The sequence below is a fragment of the Pristis pectinata genome, chromosome 11, assembly GCF_009764475.1.
Source record: "Pristis pectinata isolate sPriPec2 chromosome 11, sPriPec2.1.pri, whole genome shotgun sequence".
In the NCBI taxonomy this organism is placed as follows: Eukaryota; Metazoa; Chordata; class Chondrichthyes; order Rhinopristiformes; family Pristidae; genus Pristis; species Pristis pectinata.
The window spans coordinates 87,534,832-87,552,590 of NC_067415.1; the positions used below are offsets into that span (position 1 = coordinate 87,534,832).

The 17,759-nt window shown below is 44.7% G+C and overlaps 1 protein-coding gene across 2 annotated transcripts in view; it reads right to left on the reverse strand.

Annotated features, from left to right (window-relative positions):
- Positions 1 to 5,430: 5,430 nt before the first annotated feature.
- Positions 5,431 to 17,759, reverse strand: part of ankrd10a (ankyrin repeat domain 10a) — a 49,553-nt gene continuing 37,224 nt past the window's right edge. The window contains exons 4-6 of one of the 2 annotated variants that reach the window (XM_052025566.1): positions 16,764 to 17,008; positions 14,806 to 14,955; positions 5,431 to 7,119 (exon numbers count right to left, since the gene is read on the reverse strand). In XM_052025566.1, the coding sequence (XP_051881526.1) occupies positions 6,569 to 7,119; positions 14,806 to 14,955; positions 16,764 to 17,008 (946 nt within the window). In that variant the 3' untranslated portion in view covers positions 5,431 to 6,568. The remainder of the gene's footprint in view (positions 7,120 to 14,805; positions 14,956 to 16,763; positions 17,009 to 17,759) is intronic. The other variant, XM_052025567.1, reaches the window with a different exon arrangement.

The following is a 17,759-nucleotide window of genomic DNA, read 5'->3' on the forward strand; positions in this document are numbered from 1 at the left end:
TATCTTTAAAGTTGAGGGATTTCAAGACACTTCACACAAGGATTGTCGGATAAACTTATATAAAGAAAATGACAGAACTTTTGGGAGAAGTGACTGAACCTTTGATTGGACAAAGAGTCGGACAAGGAATTGGACAACAGGATGAGAGTGTGATTCGGGAATTTGAAATGGAGGTGCTGCTCGATCGAGGATGGGAGTGATGGGTGTGCAGGGGTTAGCCAGGGGTGGCACCAGTGTGGGTGAGCTGGAGATGAGGATGGCATGAGGGTGGGCCTCCCAAGAGTGCACTGGTAAATTTCCAGAGGCAAGAATGTGTGGAGGACGATATCAGCAGTGTGTGTGCAAAGGCTGGCTCAGCTCAGCCACTGGTTGGGAGAAAGATCTGAGATTACTGCCTCAAACCATACAGATAAATATTTGTTTAATTTTATTTGTTACTACTGAACTTGCCGCAATGACATTGGCTTATTAAATTTCAGCTTCCAACTTTGTCTTGTGAATTAATTGGCAGGAACACAATGCAAGCACAGTACCACTGCCTGGGCACGAGGTGGCAGTCACACTCCAACTTCAACAGCTCAGAGGGTGGGAAAGGAAATATTTATTTTAATAACTCCCTCAAACCTGGCACAACTTTCCTCACTGCTTCAGGCAGCATTTTAAAGATCATGTGCCACTCATCAATGAGTGGTTGTTTGGTAAAGTCCCAGAGAAATTGACTGGAATCCTCCCCAGATCTGAGTATCACATGACCAGCTCAGAGAAAAATCCACCCTCCTCAACGTGTGGGATCTACATAAAACCACACAGGTCCCAACGTGTGAAACCTGGAGCTCCATCTGTACGTCTGCTCTATACAACATGAGTAATGTTGCATCCAGATACAGTGAAATGTCCCATGATGTTTACTGGAACCTTGTTCAACTCCTGCAGCCACTTTATACTTGGCAGGTGACCAGAGGGGAAGGTTGAAAATAGGGTCTGGAAGTTTCAGGGAGGGAATGAGAGAGCTTGGGCCCAGGCAGCAGAAGGTATGGGGGTGATCAAGAGGCCAGAATTGCAGCAGTGTCCGTAATCTGCGTGTGATTGAAAAAATGTGCTTTCTTCAAAATGATTTAAATGTCTGTTTCCTTTCTGCTGAGATGATTTGCAACATCTGGAGATTTTCAGAGAGTCTAGTTGGAGAAATGCTATCCTTCTGTATACACAGCAAGTCTGCAATTGTAATAAGATCCACAGGGAAAACACACCGTAAATAAGGTCAGCAACCCTTTGTTTAATTGCAGAATTTGACTAGGGCACCTTGGTCAGTATGGACAAGTTGGGCTGAAGGGCCTGTTTTGTGCTGTATAACTCTACAGCAAGAAGGGATTGGTTAACAAGTACCTTAACAGTTTTAAAATGAGGTTTGACCATTGAATGTAAACCAGTTGAGAGGACAACATTGTTGGAGGGTTCTCCACATTGGACAATGTTTGTATCATCCTTGCTTGTTCCATTTTGAAGATTTATAGTCTGTACAATTTATGGTTCATCACCCTTTTCCCTTCTGTTGTGACTTCATGCCCCATGAGTTGGGAGCACCTTCCCTTCCCAACAGCTGGTCACAATGCTGTGAAAGCATCTCATTTCTATAAGACACTTTGCAAGCCCTTACACATCCCAAACACGGAATATTGAGCCTTTTGAAGTTTTGTCACTATTGTAGTGTGGGGGAGCCAAGGGATTGGAAACTGGATATTGTAAACTCCCACAGATTATGGAGGGAATTCTGGGAGGAAGAATCCAATGATAAACCAAGAACTAACGTGGTTGATCAGTGTGGTTTTCACAGGGAGATTCAATCGTACCTCTGTCTCTCCTCACAGAATAAATAACATCCTGTGGCATGGGCTAAAATGGCTCCAAGCAAACATCTCTAATTTAATTGGCATTGACCACAAAAGCAAGATCCACCTCACTTGGACAATTCATGTTACAAAGGACGGCTAGACTCTTGGCTGAGAAGGAGAAAAGCCAAGACCCAACCTCTGACCCTTTCTTCAACTTCTGTCAAGAATGTATCATTTTCACACAATGAGCTCTGGCAGCTCAGTAGTGCATCAACACCCAAATGTAACAAGCTGTGGTGTAGTCCATGGACAGCAGCCTGAGATTTCCAGGGTGCCCTGGATGCTGGGCTGTGGGCTCAGCGTGAGCATGGGACTGGTGTTTAACAGACTGAGTAGCACAACCCTAACCCTATCTCAGCAACAGAACACTGTGGACCACCTCTCACACTCCCACGCACTCCTAATTGTGTTTTATTTCGCACTAAGGTTATAGAGCACTGCAGCAGAAACAGGCCTTTTGGCCCATCTAGTCTATACCACCTGATCTTTTGCCTAGTCCCATCTACCTGCACCCGGACCATATCCCTCCAAACCCTTCCCATGCATGCACCTATCCAAACCTCTCTTGTTACAATTGAACACGCATCCACCACTTCCGCTGGCAGCTCGTTCCACACTCACACCACCCTCTGAGTGAAGAAGTTCCCCCTCAGGTTCCCCTTGTATATTTCACCTTTCACCCTAAACCTATGACCTCTAGTTCCAGTCTCACCCAACCTTTGGGGGCAAAAGTCTGCATGCATTCACCCTATCTACACTCCTCATAATTTTGTACACCTCTATAAGATCTTCCTTCATTCTCCTGTGTTCCAAGGAATAAATTCCTAACTATTCAACCTTTCCCTATAACTCAGGTCCTCAAGTCCTGGCAACATCCGTGTAAATTTTCTCTGTGCTCTTTCAAGCTCATTGATATCTTTCCTGTACGTAGGTGACTCTAAATTCGGCCTCACCAACATCTTGAACAACTCTAACATCCCAACTCCTGCACTCAATGCCCGGATTTATGAAGGCCAAAGTGCCAAAAGCTCTCTTTACGACCCTATCTACCTGTGTCATCACTTTCAAGGAACTGTGATCCGTATCCCCAGGTCCCTTTGTTCTACTGCACACCTCACAGCCCTACCATTCACTGCGTAAGTCTTACCCTGGTTTGTCCTCCCAAAGTGCAACACCTCACACTTGTCTGCATTAAATTCCATCAGCCATTTTTCAGCCCATTTCCTAGCTGGTCAAGATCACGCTGCAAATTTTGATAGCCTTCCTCACTGTCCACTACGCCCCCAATCTTGGTGTCATCCGCAAATCTGCTGATCCAGTTCACCACATTATCATCTAAATCATTAACATCATTAATATAGATGATAAACAACAACGGACCCAGAACTGATCCCTGCTGCACACCACTGGTCACAGTCTCCAGTCAGAGAGACAACCATCTACTACCACTCTCTGGCTTCTCCCACTAATCCAACGTTGAATCCAATTGACTACTTCATCCTGAATGCCAAGTGACTTAACCTTCTGGACCAACCTCCCATGTGGGACTTAGTCAAAGGCTTTGCTAAAGTCCACGTAGACAAAGTCCACTGCCTTTCCTTCATCAACCTTCTTGGTAACATCCTCGAAGATTGGTTAGACATGATCTACCACACACAAAGCCATGTTGACTATCCCTAATCAGGCCCTGTCTATCCAAATACTTATATATCCTGTCCCTTTGAATACTTTCCAATAACTTACCCACGAGTAACGTCAGGCTCACCGGCCTATAACTTACCGGCTTATTCTTAGAGACTTTCTTGAACAACTGAACAACATTAGCTATCCTCCAGTCTTCCGGCACCTCACCCATGGCTAAGGATGTTTTAAATATCTCTGCCAGGGCCCCTGCAATTTCTGCACTAGCCTCCCACAAGATCCGGGGGACACCTTGTCAGGCCCTGGGGATTTATCAACCTTAATTCACCTTAAGATAGCCAGCACTCTAAACCAGATACGCTCCACGACCTCACTACTCTTTTGCCTCAATTCTATAGTCTCTGTGTCTCCAGAGAAAATACAGATGCAAAAAATTCATTTAGGATCTCCCCCATCTCTTTTGGCTCTATGCATAGAGGACCAACTTTGTTCCTTGCTACCCTTTTGCTCTTAATATAGCTATAGAAACCCTTGGGATTCTCTTTCACCCTTTTTGCCCACCTGATTTCTCTGTTAAGTGTCCTCTTGCTCTTCTTACACTCAAGTGCCTCATTTGATCCTAACTGCCTATACTTGATATGCACCTCCTTCTTTTTCTTTACAAGGGCCTCAATATCTCTCGATAATCAAGGTTCCCGAAACCTGTTAGCCTTGCCTTTTATTCCAACAGGAACATACAGATTCTGTACTCTCAATATTTCACTTTTGAAAGCCTCCCACTTACCAAGCATCTCTTTGCCGGAAAACAACCTATCCCAATCCACACCTGCCAGATCCCTTCTGATGCCATCAAAACTGGCCCTACTCCAATTTAGAACCTCAGCCTGAAGACCAGTCCTATCCTTCTCCATAATTATCTTGAAACTAATGGAATTATGATCACTAGATCCAAAGTGTTCCCCTACACACAATTCTGTCACCTGTCCCGCATTGTTCCCTAAGAGGAGATCCAGTATTGCACTCTCTCTAGTTGGGACTTCTACATATTGATTAAGGAAATGTTCCTGAACACATTTGACAAACTCTATCCCATCCAATCCCTTTACAATGTGGGAGTCCCAGTCAATATGTGGAAAGTTAAAATCACCTACTATCATAAGTTTATATTTCTTGCAACTGTCTGCTATCTCTCTACAAATTTGTTCCTCTAAATCCTGCGATTGGGAGGTCTATAATATAGTCCCATTAACATGGTCGTCCTTTTCTTATTCCTCAGTTCCACCCATATTGCCTCAGTAGACAAGCCCTCCAGTATGTCCTCTCTGAGCACTGCCGTGTCATTTTCCCTGATGAGTAATACCATCCCTTCCCATTTCATGCCTAAAACATCGGAACCCCAGAACATTGAGCTACCAGTCCTGCCCTCCGTGTCTTGTCGTTCTTGTTTTTGCACAGTCTTTTTGTGTCTCTCTCTTCATTGTCTTGTATCACTTATGTATAATTTATGTTGTGTGTTGTCTACCTACGTGCCTGTGATGCCGCTGCAACCTTTATTTGTACCTGTACCTCAGTGTACCTGTACCACATGACAATAAACTATCATTCCACTTACGGAACTGGGCCACGACTATCTTCTGAATACAGTTACCACAGATGCTATCACCAGAAACACTGACAATGAAACAGCAGGAAACGCCCATCTGCTTTTAAGTAAAATGTTTCCTGTGTGAAGCCATGGGTTCTAGTCAATATATCCTGTTTGTGATGAAACCATCCAATTTTCTGAAAAACCCATCTGAGATCTAAATCCTCAGGGATAGTGTTGATGAGAATGTGGACCTGGAATGATGGATAAACCATGTGCAGATGACTGGAACAAAACACGACTTGACAAATCTTTTTTAAAGAATATTGTGAAAAATCTTTATTCAATCCCTTGTAAACCAATTGTTTTACAAAAGCAAGTGAAAGTTTCCAATGCAGCAGGGAAGTGTGAAACATGCAGTGAACAGTGTTATAAGGATAGAGGTTTAAAACATGTGGTTATAGGCTGAAATTGTTGGTAGCAGACAACATTTTTAGATGTAAATTTAACAGTTAAATCTGAAGTTCATAAATGGATAGAAACACACATTTTCAAAATTTAAAAAAAAACAGAACATCAACTTGCTGAGATAACTAATACTCATCAAACCAAGATCTGCAGAGAGCTGGTTAAACGCAGAGCCCAACTGAGAATTTTGAAGACCAACGATGTAAATTCTGTCACACGTTTGTTGCTTTAACTGAATACAATGTCCATCACATTAATCATGTAGTCAGCAGTCCTTAACACACACATCAATGTTCTATGGTTGTTAGGTTGTATCAATCAGCACATAAAATGGTAATGTCAAGACCGAAACCCAGATCAGACCATCGCTCCCACCTGTTGTTATGTATCCCATGGATGAATATTTACTGGTATGGTTCAGTCACAAGTCAATCTTCATGATTGTCCCTGGTGGGATCAGACCATGTGAGTTAACCCAGAACAGTAATTACTGATTGATACATCCATATGATAGGTTTTTCAACAGTTAATCATCACTATAACCAGATTAGCAAAAATCACCAAGAGTGAGAATTTAACCACTGATTAAAAGTAGAAAGTTTCATTCATGTGGGAAGAATGTACTGTCTCAGGACCATCACCTCCCCAAGTTTCGGGTTCCATCTCTGATGTTTAATCATTTGGACAAAAGTGACACGTAATGTTTTTAAAGATTGCCTCCCAGTTTCATTGAGCCAATTGGATACCAAACATTGACAACTCGGTCAAGGAACAATTGTCGACCAGCAGAGGGCTGGTCACTACAACCAACACTGGTCGTCATGAGATGTGGATCCCAACCTGAGTTCCAGGTTAACAAGACAATACCATTTTAAGTTGAAATGTGACTCCAAGCTTTTTATTTATTCCTATAAGAGAAAGGATCAGTGTGGCCAGTGACAGAGACAGCAGCAAGAACCAACCACCACCTGTAACTAGCTCCCTATGACCCGTGGAAGAGGTGGACTGCACTGCAGACTGCATTGTTGTAGCTCTGCTCCACCTTCACTGAGCTGGAATGCTCCATGTAACTGTTGAGGTCAGGGATACTCTCTGCTGTGTCTCCAAAGCCGTGGTAGTGCCCGAACTGGAGTGGGTCATGTTCACTGAGGAGCCCGTCAGTGGGGCCAGAGGGCCAGGGTGGTTTGACACTCACACAGCTGCTGGGACTGCCGTTCTGGTGGAGGGTGCCACACATTTCCGACAGCGGCTGGCAGCTCTCCGAGCCCCCCACTCCATTACTGTGGAATCCGCTTCCACTGCAGGGGGGCGAGGCAGGATGGTTACAGTACCCGCTGGTCAATTCTGTGGCCATTCCATGCGAGATGCCATTCACTCCATTCGCTGGGTCTGGGGGGAAGCTGAAAGTGTGGAGGAACCCATTGGTAGAGGCCTGGTTGGTGAATGAGTCGTCCAGGACACTGCAGCCATCTGCATTGGTGCTGAGACCGTCCAGGACACTGCAGCCATCTGCATTGGTGCTGAGACACAGACCTGGGAGGTGGGAACATTTCAGACATTACTGTTAGGGACCATTTCTAACACTGCCGTCACCCTTGGCTTGGGGCAAGGTTTCAGTAGCTTGAGGTTGGGGTTGAGATCGACCTTCAGGGGGTTGGGCTCAGGGACAGGGTCTGCAGGCAGATCCACTGCTGCCAACAACCAGGTCTCACAAGCAGCACTTGACCTCATCTCCCCCCACCAGCTCCCTGCACCATGATCAGAACCTGGGCAATCTGACTTGTTAACTTCACGCCACAGTTTAGTTAAACACACACACACAGGTGCACACGCACGCACACACACACACACAAGGTGGGACAGTTGTTGGCGGGGGTGAGGTGGGGGGGTAGGGGGTTAGGTGAGGTGTTGTGTGGGTGTTGAGTGGGTCTTGCATGGGATGATGTTTGGGGTGCTGGGTGGGGTGTGGTCAGGGTGTTGGGTGTGTTGTTGGTTGGGTGTTGTGTGGGGATTGGGTAGTGTGCTGTGTGGGGGTTGTATGGGGTGTTGGTCGGGAGTTGTGTGGGGTGTGGTCAGGGTGTTGGGTGTGGTGTTGGTTGTGTGTTGTGTGGGGATTGTGTGGGGTGTTAGTCGGGTGTTGTGTGGGGGTGTTGATTGGGGTTTTGTGTGGGGTGCTATGTGGGGGTATTTGTGGGGTGTTGTGTGGGGGTGTTGTGTGGGGTGTTGGTCGTCTGGTGTGTGGGGTGTTGTGTGGGTTGCTGGTCATGTGGTGTGTGGGGTGTTGTGTGGGGGTGTTTGTGGGGTGTTGGTCATGTAGTGTGGGGTGTTGGTCATGTGTTGTGTGGGGGTGTTTGTGGGGGTGTTTGTGGGGTGTTGGGCTTCAGGCAGGAGTCGTTTGCAGGGACACACTGCCCCAACACTGGCAATTCTCCATCCATCCCTAGCAACCAAATTCAATGGACACCTACACCTCCTCCTCCCACGGAACTTCTCCGTTACTCAGCAAAGCATCAGCAACACACCTAACGGTTATACAACCTAAACTGAAAGTAAAAACCACGGTGCTGACACAGGTTGATGTAGAGATATGTGGAAGGGGCAGGAAGGAAGTGTTTGCTCTGAAGGAGAAGAAGAAGAACAGAACAGCAGAATGTATCCTGGTGGCTGAAGACATGGTCCCAACAGCAGTGTGGAGAGTTACAGGGCCAGGGCAGAGTCTGTAGCTGGTCCCAGGAAGTGGGGAGGTAGGAAGTGGGGAGAGCTTACACTAAAGACCGAGGAACTGGAGCCAAGTTAATGCAGCAAGTTTGAGGGTGATGATCTGACAGGCTTTGGGAAGCAGAGGTTGGGTGAGGATTTGATGACAATCTTCCTTCCCTTTCGATTACCTCACCTGAGAATGCGATGACATAGTTTTAGCTCCAAGAACTGGCTCCTTTGTGCCCACTCCTCTCCGACATAGGGCAGAGAAACACTGATTCCTAACCCAGCCTCACAGGGAGGTGATGACTGGACGCAGCTGTAACTCCAATCCTGGAGAACGCCAACATCCCAAACGCTTGGGGTCAGAACCCTCACAGTTTGAGTGCCAGAAGCTGCCATGTCAGCAGTCACCCCCAGCAATGGCTCAGGGCCTGGCGTGGACTGATAGCAAAGCACACAGCTGAATAAGGTTACATTAAAAATAATCCAATCAGCTGATGTCACAGACTGGAACATTTTGTTCAGTATTGAGATTTTTTTATTGTTGCAACATAAATACAAGGCAGTGGAAGAGGTGATTTAGTTCCACATAGTTCAAACTAAATAAATATTTTGTTCTTGGGACCACAGATCATAAGGTTATGTTGATTCTCTGAAAGAAACTTGATATTAATCTGCATGGTATTAATGTGCAGACAAACTACATGTAACACCTAATCCCACGAATCCTTCATCTCCGTGCTGGCCTGGTGGTACCTTCACTCCATGTCTGCTCCCCACTGACACCTTCTGCTTCATCATTTCCTTTGACTATTTTACCAGAGGTAATTAACCATCTCAATGTCTTTGCAGCAACAAACTACTTTTCACCAAATTACACACGGGAATGTGAAGAAAATCTATGAATTTGCAGAAAAGTATTTCCCAAATTTTCTCTGCCTGACCACGTTCTATCCTCTGCAGAGAGGAAGCTTTAAATGTAGAGAACGACACCACCACGTGTGACCACTGGTCCTAAATCAGACCAGCAATTCAGCACTGGGCCTCAGCTAATGTGGACCAGGTCTCCTTTGGGAAGCATGATGTTCTAACTCACTCCTTCGTGCTTTGACCACAAGGAGCAGTGGCTGAGATGTCCACTGAACCTCAGCTTGTAGCAGATGAGGAGCAAGGGCCAATGAGAGAAAATAGAGGGATAAAGAACCTTCAAGGAATGGGAAATTCATCCTGTGGAAGGAACGGAATGTTAATCCTTATTCGTCCAACTTTCTGTAGAAGTGAATTACAATTCCTGTGTATATGTATTAATTTGTATAATCAAAGACCCCGCCCACCCGGGTCATTCTCTCTTCTCTCCTCTTCCATCGGGTAGAAGATACAGGAGCCTGAGGGCACGTACCACCAGACTTAAGGACAGCTTCTACCCCACTGTGATAAGACTATTGAACGGTTCCCTTATACAATGAGATGGACTATGACCTCACGATCTACCTTGTTGTGACCTTGCAACTTATTGCACTGCACTTCCTCTGTAGCTGTGACACTTTACTCTGTACTGTTACTGTTTTTACCTGTACTACATCAATGCACTCTGTACTAACTCAATGTAACTGCACTGTGTAATGAATTGACCTGTACAATCGGTTTGTAAGACAAGCTTTTCACTGTACCTCGGTACAAGTGACAATAATAAACCAATACCAATACAAAATTTAAAGTGGGAAATTGAACATAATTCCACATCCCACTAAAGCCTGGTAAACTGCTGGATTGAAACACCGTCACCGTGAACTTTTGTTACTTCAGACAAGAACGTTGAGTGAAACTATCCATGATGATCCAAGACACTGCCTGAAACCAGATTGTGTCTTCACAGCCTGGCCTGGTATGAGCCGGTCCTCAACATGTGTACTTCCACTTGTCATTATCCACAGCAAGTAATTAGGTGACATCAGCCCCAAGTTCTATTTTTACATTAAGAAACTTTCTCTTGTTCATTTTCAAACCATTGATATCCAGGCTGATGTGAAAATATTCCTGGGTGTAGTCGTGATCCAACCAGAGAAAACCCAGTCTCCTGGTCAAACAAAGTCTGAATCAGAAGCAGGTTTATTATCACTGTCTATATGATGTGAACTTTGTTGTTTTGCAGCAGCACTACAGTGCAAAGGCATAAACTATAAATTACAAATAAATATATAGTGCAAAAAATGGGACAATGAAGTAGTGTTCATGGGTTCATGGACCGTTCAGAAATCTGATGGCAGAGGGGAAGAAGCTGTTCCTGAATCGTTGAGTGTGGGTCTTCAGGCTCCTGTACCTCCTCCCCAATGGTAGTAATGTGAAGAGGGCATGTCCTGGATGGTGAAGGTCCTTAGATGGATGCCGCCTTCTTGAGGCACCATCTCTTGAAGATGGTGGGGACCTGATGCCTGGGCAACACCTCACAAGGCTGTCCTGATTACAAAGTGTGTAAGAGTGGCCACCTTGATGATAGCCAGGTGTGGTGAGAGATTGGTGCCCACTCTGGGCAGCTGCCTGCAGACAGTTTCAGAGACCTTTCACTCAGAGACTGACAATGTTCTCAGTGATTTTCTCACAGTCGCACTGGAATAATATCTGCTAGCCCAGTCATGGGTGTGGTGGGCTGAATGGTCTATGCTGCATATTTCTATGATTCTACATCTTCCTCACAATGAAACCCTTCAGGGTGAAAACGAGCTTGAATCTAACAAAGCAGACCCAGGGCTGGCCATAGACAACAGAGGACATACAACTTCTGTGTCGTCACTGGGCTACTGATCTCAGACTGAGGGAGTGAAGACGGATCCAGTAGCAGCTCTAAACTTTCTGATCATGATTCAGTCAGCAAGGTTTCTTTGCCAAGAGGGGATTCCTAACAAGGAATAGATCATCTCTGCTCTGGCATTTTAGAAGTAATTTCTATTTCTCAGTCACATGCATTTTTAATCAGTACTCGTATCAGTAAAACATCTCCAGCTACTTCACGGAGCAACAAAGAAAATCCAACTCCAAGAACAAAGCAGGGAGAGATCTTGGGAAAGAAGTCCAGAGCTCAGGGCCCAAGCAGCTGAAGGGATAGTGAGGAGATGGAGGGGGGCGGATGTCATCCATCACATCTGAGACTTTGAATGGAGTAACAAAACTGGTTGAACTTCATCGTCTGTTTTTAAGATCAGTGGCTGTGGATTATCACTTTAATATTCTTAACTTTATCCACTCTCGGGACGTGGGCAGCCCAGGGTCGGTTCACCGTCGACTCCAAGAATTGCTCTGCCATCAGTCTGCTGCAGAGTTCCAAAGATTTGCAAGCCTGAGAAGAAGAAATTCCTCACCTCATCTTATTGTGAGACTCCAAACCCCAGTCACACAGCACCCCCACAGCAGGTGAAGCACTGTCAGCACAACTACCCTGCCAAGCTCGCTCAGAATCTCACATTTTAATAAGACCAACCTTCTAAAACCCAGACACCCATTTCCTCATAAGACAGTCGCTGATCCCAGGAATCTGTCCATGGTCATTAGTGTACCGTCTCCGAGGTAAATGTATCTTCTGTTAAATAAGGAAACCAACACCGTCTGCAGTACTCCAGGCGTGGCCTCACTCTACACTTCCTTACTTTATTCTACATCGTTTTGCAATAAAAGGCAACGCTCCGCTTGCCTATTTGCTTTGGTATCATGTTATCTCTGTACTTCATGTGGGTTACTGCACTCTCTCTCACCAATAATAATTTAATAGACATGCTATTTAAATAATATTCTACTCTATTATTCTTTCAACCAAAGTGGAAAACCTCACACTTCCCTCATTATACTTCACCTGGCATCCATTCTCCTGCCTACTTAACGTGCTTTAGCACAGCTGGTGCAGAGGTTTGGCATTATTTTAGGGCTGTCTCAGGCCTTTTACCCTTTTGCTTTTCCCCACACTTCTTCACACTCTTTCTATAATTATCTTTGCCGCTTTAAGTGCTACGATTCATTCAGGATCAATCACAGTGCAATGTATTGCGCATTTCTAACTTTGGAAGAAGATTTACCTGGTCACGAGCTCTGAGCCTTTTCTCAACATCTCTCTTCTCACACCTCTATCACTTTTTAAATATGGCTGGGAAACAAATTCTCCATTGTTTATGGTACCTTGGTGCACCCAGAAAATTCACTGTCTGGTTCCATCCTTCACAACCCTTCTATCAGTGTGCACAGACTTCCTTCCAGTTTGGAGCCAATAAATAAGATTGCAGTGAAAACTGTCTGTGCTTCTGAATTACGTTCATTGTCTCTCCTTTCCTGCAGCCTGGATGATTAAATCAGTGTGAAGTTCCCAAATTGATTATTTTCTTAGTGGTGTGGGATTGAATGTTTACATTTCTTGCAATTAGAGCAAAGCAAAAATCCAATTACACTTTTCAAATAAATACAATTCTGTGAACTGTGTGATTTACAGTTTTACACAATGGTCATTGATGAGCAACGAGGCAGTGTGATCAGTGTTTACATCCTACAAAGCTGCTCTCCCCTCTTTTAGGTTTTGTGGAGGCTACTTGTCTGGGAAAGAACAATTCCACGGCAGTGGTTGGGAAATGCAAACATCATGCTCAGCCAAACCTCAAAATGTTCTCAGTGTTCTCTTCGTAAATAAGTTATGCTCCATTTTTTTGTGAATTCATTACTGAGTATCTGAAACACCTCATGGCCATCGCTGTTCCACCGGCTCAGTCTCAGAGGCTGATTTGGCAGGTGGGGACCCAGGGAGAGTGGCTGTGGCCCAGCAGTGGTGAGACATTCAGTGATAAAAGCTAACCAGTCAGACACCACAGCAAGCTGATTCAAAGATCTGTACTCAAAAAGAGAGACAGGAAAAGCTGGAAAGGCTCAGCAGGTCAGGCAGCATCTGTGAAGTGGAAACATTTAACATTTTAACAAGAGTTAACATTTCAGGTCTTTCATAAGAACCAGGAAAAGTTGGAGGTGGAACATGTTTTAAGTTGCAGAGAGGAGACAGGAGAGAATGAAGGGAATGTGAGAGGGACAGATGACAGGAGGGGTGGTGGTGCTGGCTGGGAGAAATTCCGAAGGCCGATCTATTACAGCTGATCCAGTCACAACTGCCTGACCCACTGAGTGATTCCAGCCTTTTCTGCCCTAATTTCAGACTTTCAGCATCTGTTTTTTTTGTTTGTCAAAAACTGTTTGTTCAAATTGTGCAAATTCCACTTCACGACATTGGAATCGATCCTGAAAGAGCAGAGGAGCCAGGAGCTCATTAAACCAGTGTCAATGCAAACCTGTACCTTCAAACTGCACAAATATCACCAATGTTGCTTTGTAAATAGATGGTTCTCACACTATTTCTGCATCAAAGTTAGCACAAACTACATTCCCACACAGACATAAGACGTCATCTCCACCAGGTTTCTGTAGCAGGAGTAGTAAAATATTCAGAGCTTCACAGTCTCTTGTGGGAGTTTGGTAAGCAGAGCCCAATGGATTAGGTATAATTTCCTTGTATGGAGCCGACCCGGTCCAGAGTAGTGGGTAAGGTACGACCATTACTCAAGAGGAAAGCCAGCAACAGTCTGTCACAGACAAAGAGAACAAACTAGGACTCGGCTCTGAAAGCACCGAGATTTGAACAAGTTGCTGCCACTGGCTAGGCAAGGTCAGCTTTTGCAGAGCGATTACCCAGCTAGGGAGTCGCTATCTCAGTGAAGGGACGAGAATAAAATGAGCAACAAAGACAAAAATACAACACTGAAGTATCAAAGCTATTTATTAAAAAAACTTTCTGGAAACAAACTGTGTTTGACACGTCATCATCCCACAGCACCAAGGCTATCAGAAGAAAAAGACTTGATTATCTCTCAGCACCTTTTGTAACCACAGAATAGCCCAGAGCAACTCACCACCAGTGAAGTCATTTATGAAACGTGGTCACTAGTGTAATGCAGGAAACAGAGCACACAAGATTGCACAGCAAGATCCCACTAAAGGAATGAGATACAGCCCAATCAGCCATCCTTAGAGTTAATGTTCGAGGGGCAAATTTTCACCAGCACTTCCTTACCCTTGAGGTGCTTTAGGGGGACCTTCCAGCACCTCCAACTAAAGGAAACAGCACATCACAAAGGACTAACACCAAGACAGGACAGGTTTCCACTGAAATACTTTGTACATGTAACCCATGCAGGAACAACTTGTATTTACTGAGCACTCAGGCATTCCACAGGCAGCCTGGGCAGCCTTCCAATCACCAGCTGCTCCAGTTTTCAAAAAACTTTTGTTTGAGAACACTCATTTACGCTGATCGAGCGGTGGTGGTAATAGATCACTGGAAGGCGGCAGCCTAGGTCATGTATCACACTGAGGGAAACACAGCCTTTGTAATTGCAAGGTGTCAAAAGTCATATGCATATTTATTTAGACAGCGGCATGGGGTCTGCATAGGAGAGACTGTGAAGACTTCAAAATCTCGGTCCCTAAGAGACACACCCTCCTGTGCTGTGGGATCCACTCTGATCTCAGCTGGGAATCCTCCAGCCCCAGCTGAAATGGCACCAGGCTTGAACTCTGTGCAAATGCTGTCAAGGTTGTCATCGGCGATACTGTCTGCCGTTGTCCCGAAGCCATCAATGCCTAGAGCTGTGAGAAGGAGGAATCTGCCATAAGCACACATGCTCCGTAGACGAGACCAGCCTGCAAAATGGATGGACTGCAAGTGCTGTAACTTGTTCTGCAGAAGGTGGGAACAGTAACCACACCACCAACAAAGGTCTGTGCTACCAGTTCAGTCTGTCACCCTGACTGCAGCATTGCCTCTCCTTACTGTCTTTACAAGTGCAGTGTACCTGTCCCAAAGGCACACTCCCACTGTGGTACACCCCTCCTCTAACAGTTACCCCCATACACCTGCCCCCTCAGTCACCCCCATACACCCCTCTCCCCAGTCACTCCCATACACCCCTCCCCTCACAGTCACCCCCATACACCCCTCCCCTCACAGTCACCCCCATACACCCCTCTCCCCAGTCACCCCCATACACCCCTCTCCTCACAGTCACTCGCAGTGAGGGAACCCTATCTGGATGCTCATACTAAGTAGACTGCGATTAATTCTCAATGTGTGCCTGGCATTATTAAACAATCAAAAACTAACACTGAATTACGCCTTTTCTCAGTAAATTTTAATTAAACTAAGTCTCAACCATTTCACTGGTGCTGTGATAACTTCTGAATGATGAAATCTAAATTCCAAGACTGCCTACTTTTAGTACGTTTGGTTTCAGAACCCTGAACCTGGTGCTATTTCAATTTCTGGGAAACATCAGATTATCCCAGTGTCAAATAGTGTGTTGGATGTTGGAAGTTAAAAACAAAATCAAAATTTGAATCAGTCCAAGGTTCAAGGCCATGATTCAAACCTTAGCTGGAAGAGACTACATGCAGAGGAAATGTAGACTGCATGGTCCTCAGTGGAGATCAGTTTTCAATCCATCGCAGCATAAAAGGGACATAAATGGTATGAGAAAAAGCAGGAAAATGAGGAGGTGGAAAATCAGCCCAAGGTAGGCCTCAACTTAGTCCAGGAACGAAAGGCCCAGCTCCATCAAATGACAAACTTAGAACTTCAACTGTGAATAATTTGAGGCATTCTTGAAGTGTTCCTTAATTCAGGTTGGGTCTTTACTGTGCAATGTCCCATTGATCTGGAATGTGGTGGATGTAAACTGAATGGGAATATTCATAAGGGAACTGGAAGAAAACTTTAACTTTAAAAGTTTGCAGGATTGAGAAAAGAGAGAAAGAGGGTAAGGGATTATTTTGAAACACTTAAGTTACCAGAGTAGCTGGGCAGATAGAACACCTTCCTCCCATGATGGAAGATCCTATGATTTTAAATGAAATAATAAACAGACTTGCATTTCTAATGAGCCTTAGATTGTCACGGTAGCTGAAACGTCACTTAAGTAGGGTAACATGGTCAGAACATAGAAAATGCAGCAATCAGCCTGTTCACATCCAGACCCCAAAAGCAAAGCAATATTGCACAAATGTTCTGTTTTTGTGGTGTTGAGTGGGTGATGAACATTTGTCCCCAGGGCACCTGGGATCAGTCTTTGAAACAACACCTGTAGATCACTGACATTTACCTGAGAGGGTAGACTCAGTTTAACATCACCTCTGAAACGCAGCATTGCCAGGAGTGCAACACTCCCTCCACACTGTTCAGGAGTGAGTTTGCGTGTTTGAACTGAACCTTCTTTCTAGGTGAGAGAGCCACCCACCGAGCCAAAGGTGATGGGGGTACGTCAGCAAAGGCTGCATGATATCTGCTCCTCTCCCTATTCAGGTGATTACTGCAACGTTCCTGAGGTAACAACACAGATGCAAAAGTGGTCTGAAATGACTTTTGTGAAAAGTAATATGAGTAAATGGATGGAGGTGCATACCTTCAGTTCTAGGTTTCTTGATTCCACTGTGCTCAGATTCTTCATGGCTTCTCTTGCGATTAGTTCCTGTGTAGCCATTTAGTCCATCGGTGATCAAGTTATCCCGGTAAAGACCGCTGGCGATGCCATTGGTGTAGAAACCATTCAGCTGATGGTTCTGCACACTGCACAGGAACTGGGAGCACTCACGGAACCCCTGAGCCAGGGCAAGCTGAGCTGCTGTCAACCCATTGGCATTCCTTAAACTGCACAAAGCAACAGGGAAACAATTACACTCCATCCTGGCACAATGTTTCAAACACAGGAGAGATCTGTACATATGGGAAAGATTAGTTGGGCAATTTGTTGAAGGCGATATGAAAAATTGCATAACAAATAAATACATTAATATACCAATAACAGCATTAGAGCATTTGTACTTGGTTCTGAAATTAGCTTTGCTTAGTTGGAAATTATTATAGTCAAGCATGGGTGTCTGAAGCAGATTTCTAAAGTAGCCAATCACTAGCAGATTCAACCTCTCAGAAACATTTTTTTTTAAAGAAAACTCTTTTATTCACTCAGATGTGAAATATCTGGCATTTTTTAAAAATTTATGAATAGTTCTAAACTGATTGGCTCTAACATTCAAATTAAAAATTTTTGAATGAATATATTTTAAAACACTTCAAAATTAAATGCATCAACTAATTTTCCATTTCTCTGCCCCTTGCTTACTGTCGTGTGTTCTCTGCAGCTATCCTTTTATATCCTATGCACAAGTTCTGGGAATAATATCAATTTGATAATATTAATGCCTTCAAAAACTAGAAACATGGAGTGTCAGAGAGGTAGAACACGCACTACTCAGACTGTTGCATCTCCTGGCCCCCTTTAAATGAGCTGAGTTTTGAAAGCTAATCTACTTTGATTTCTTTCAATGAACTGTGCCTGGCTGTAACGAGGGACAGCAGGTCACATGGTCCTGAGCCTGCTTCAGCATTCACTAAGGCTGAT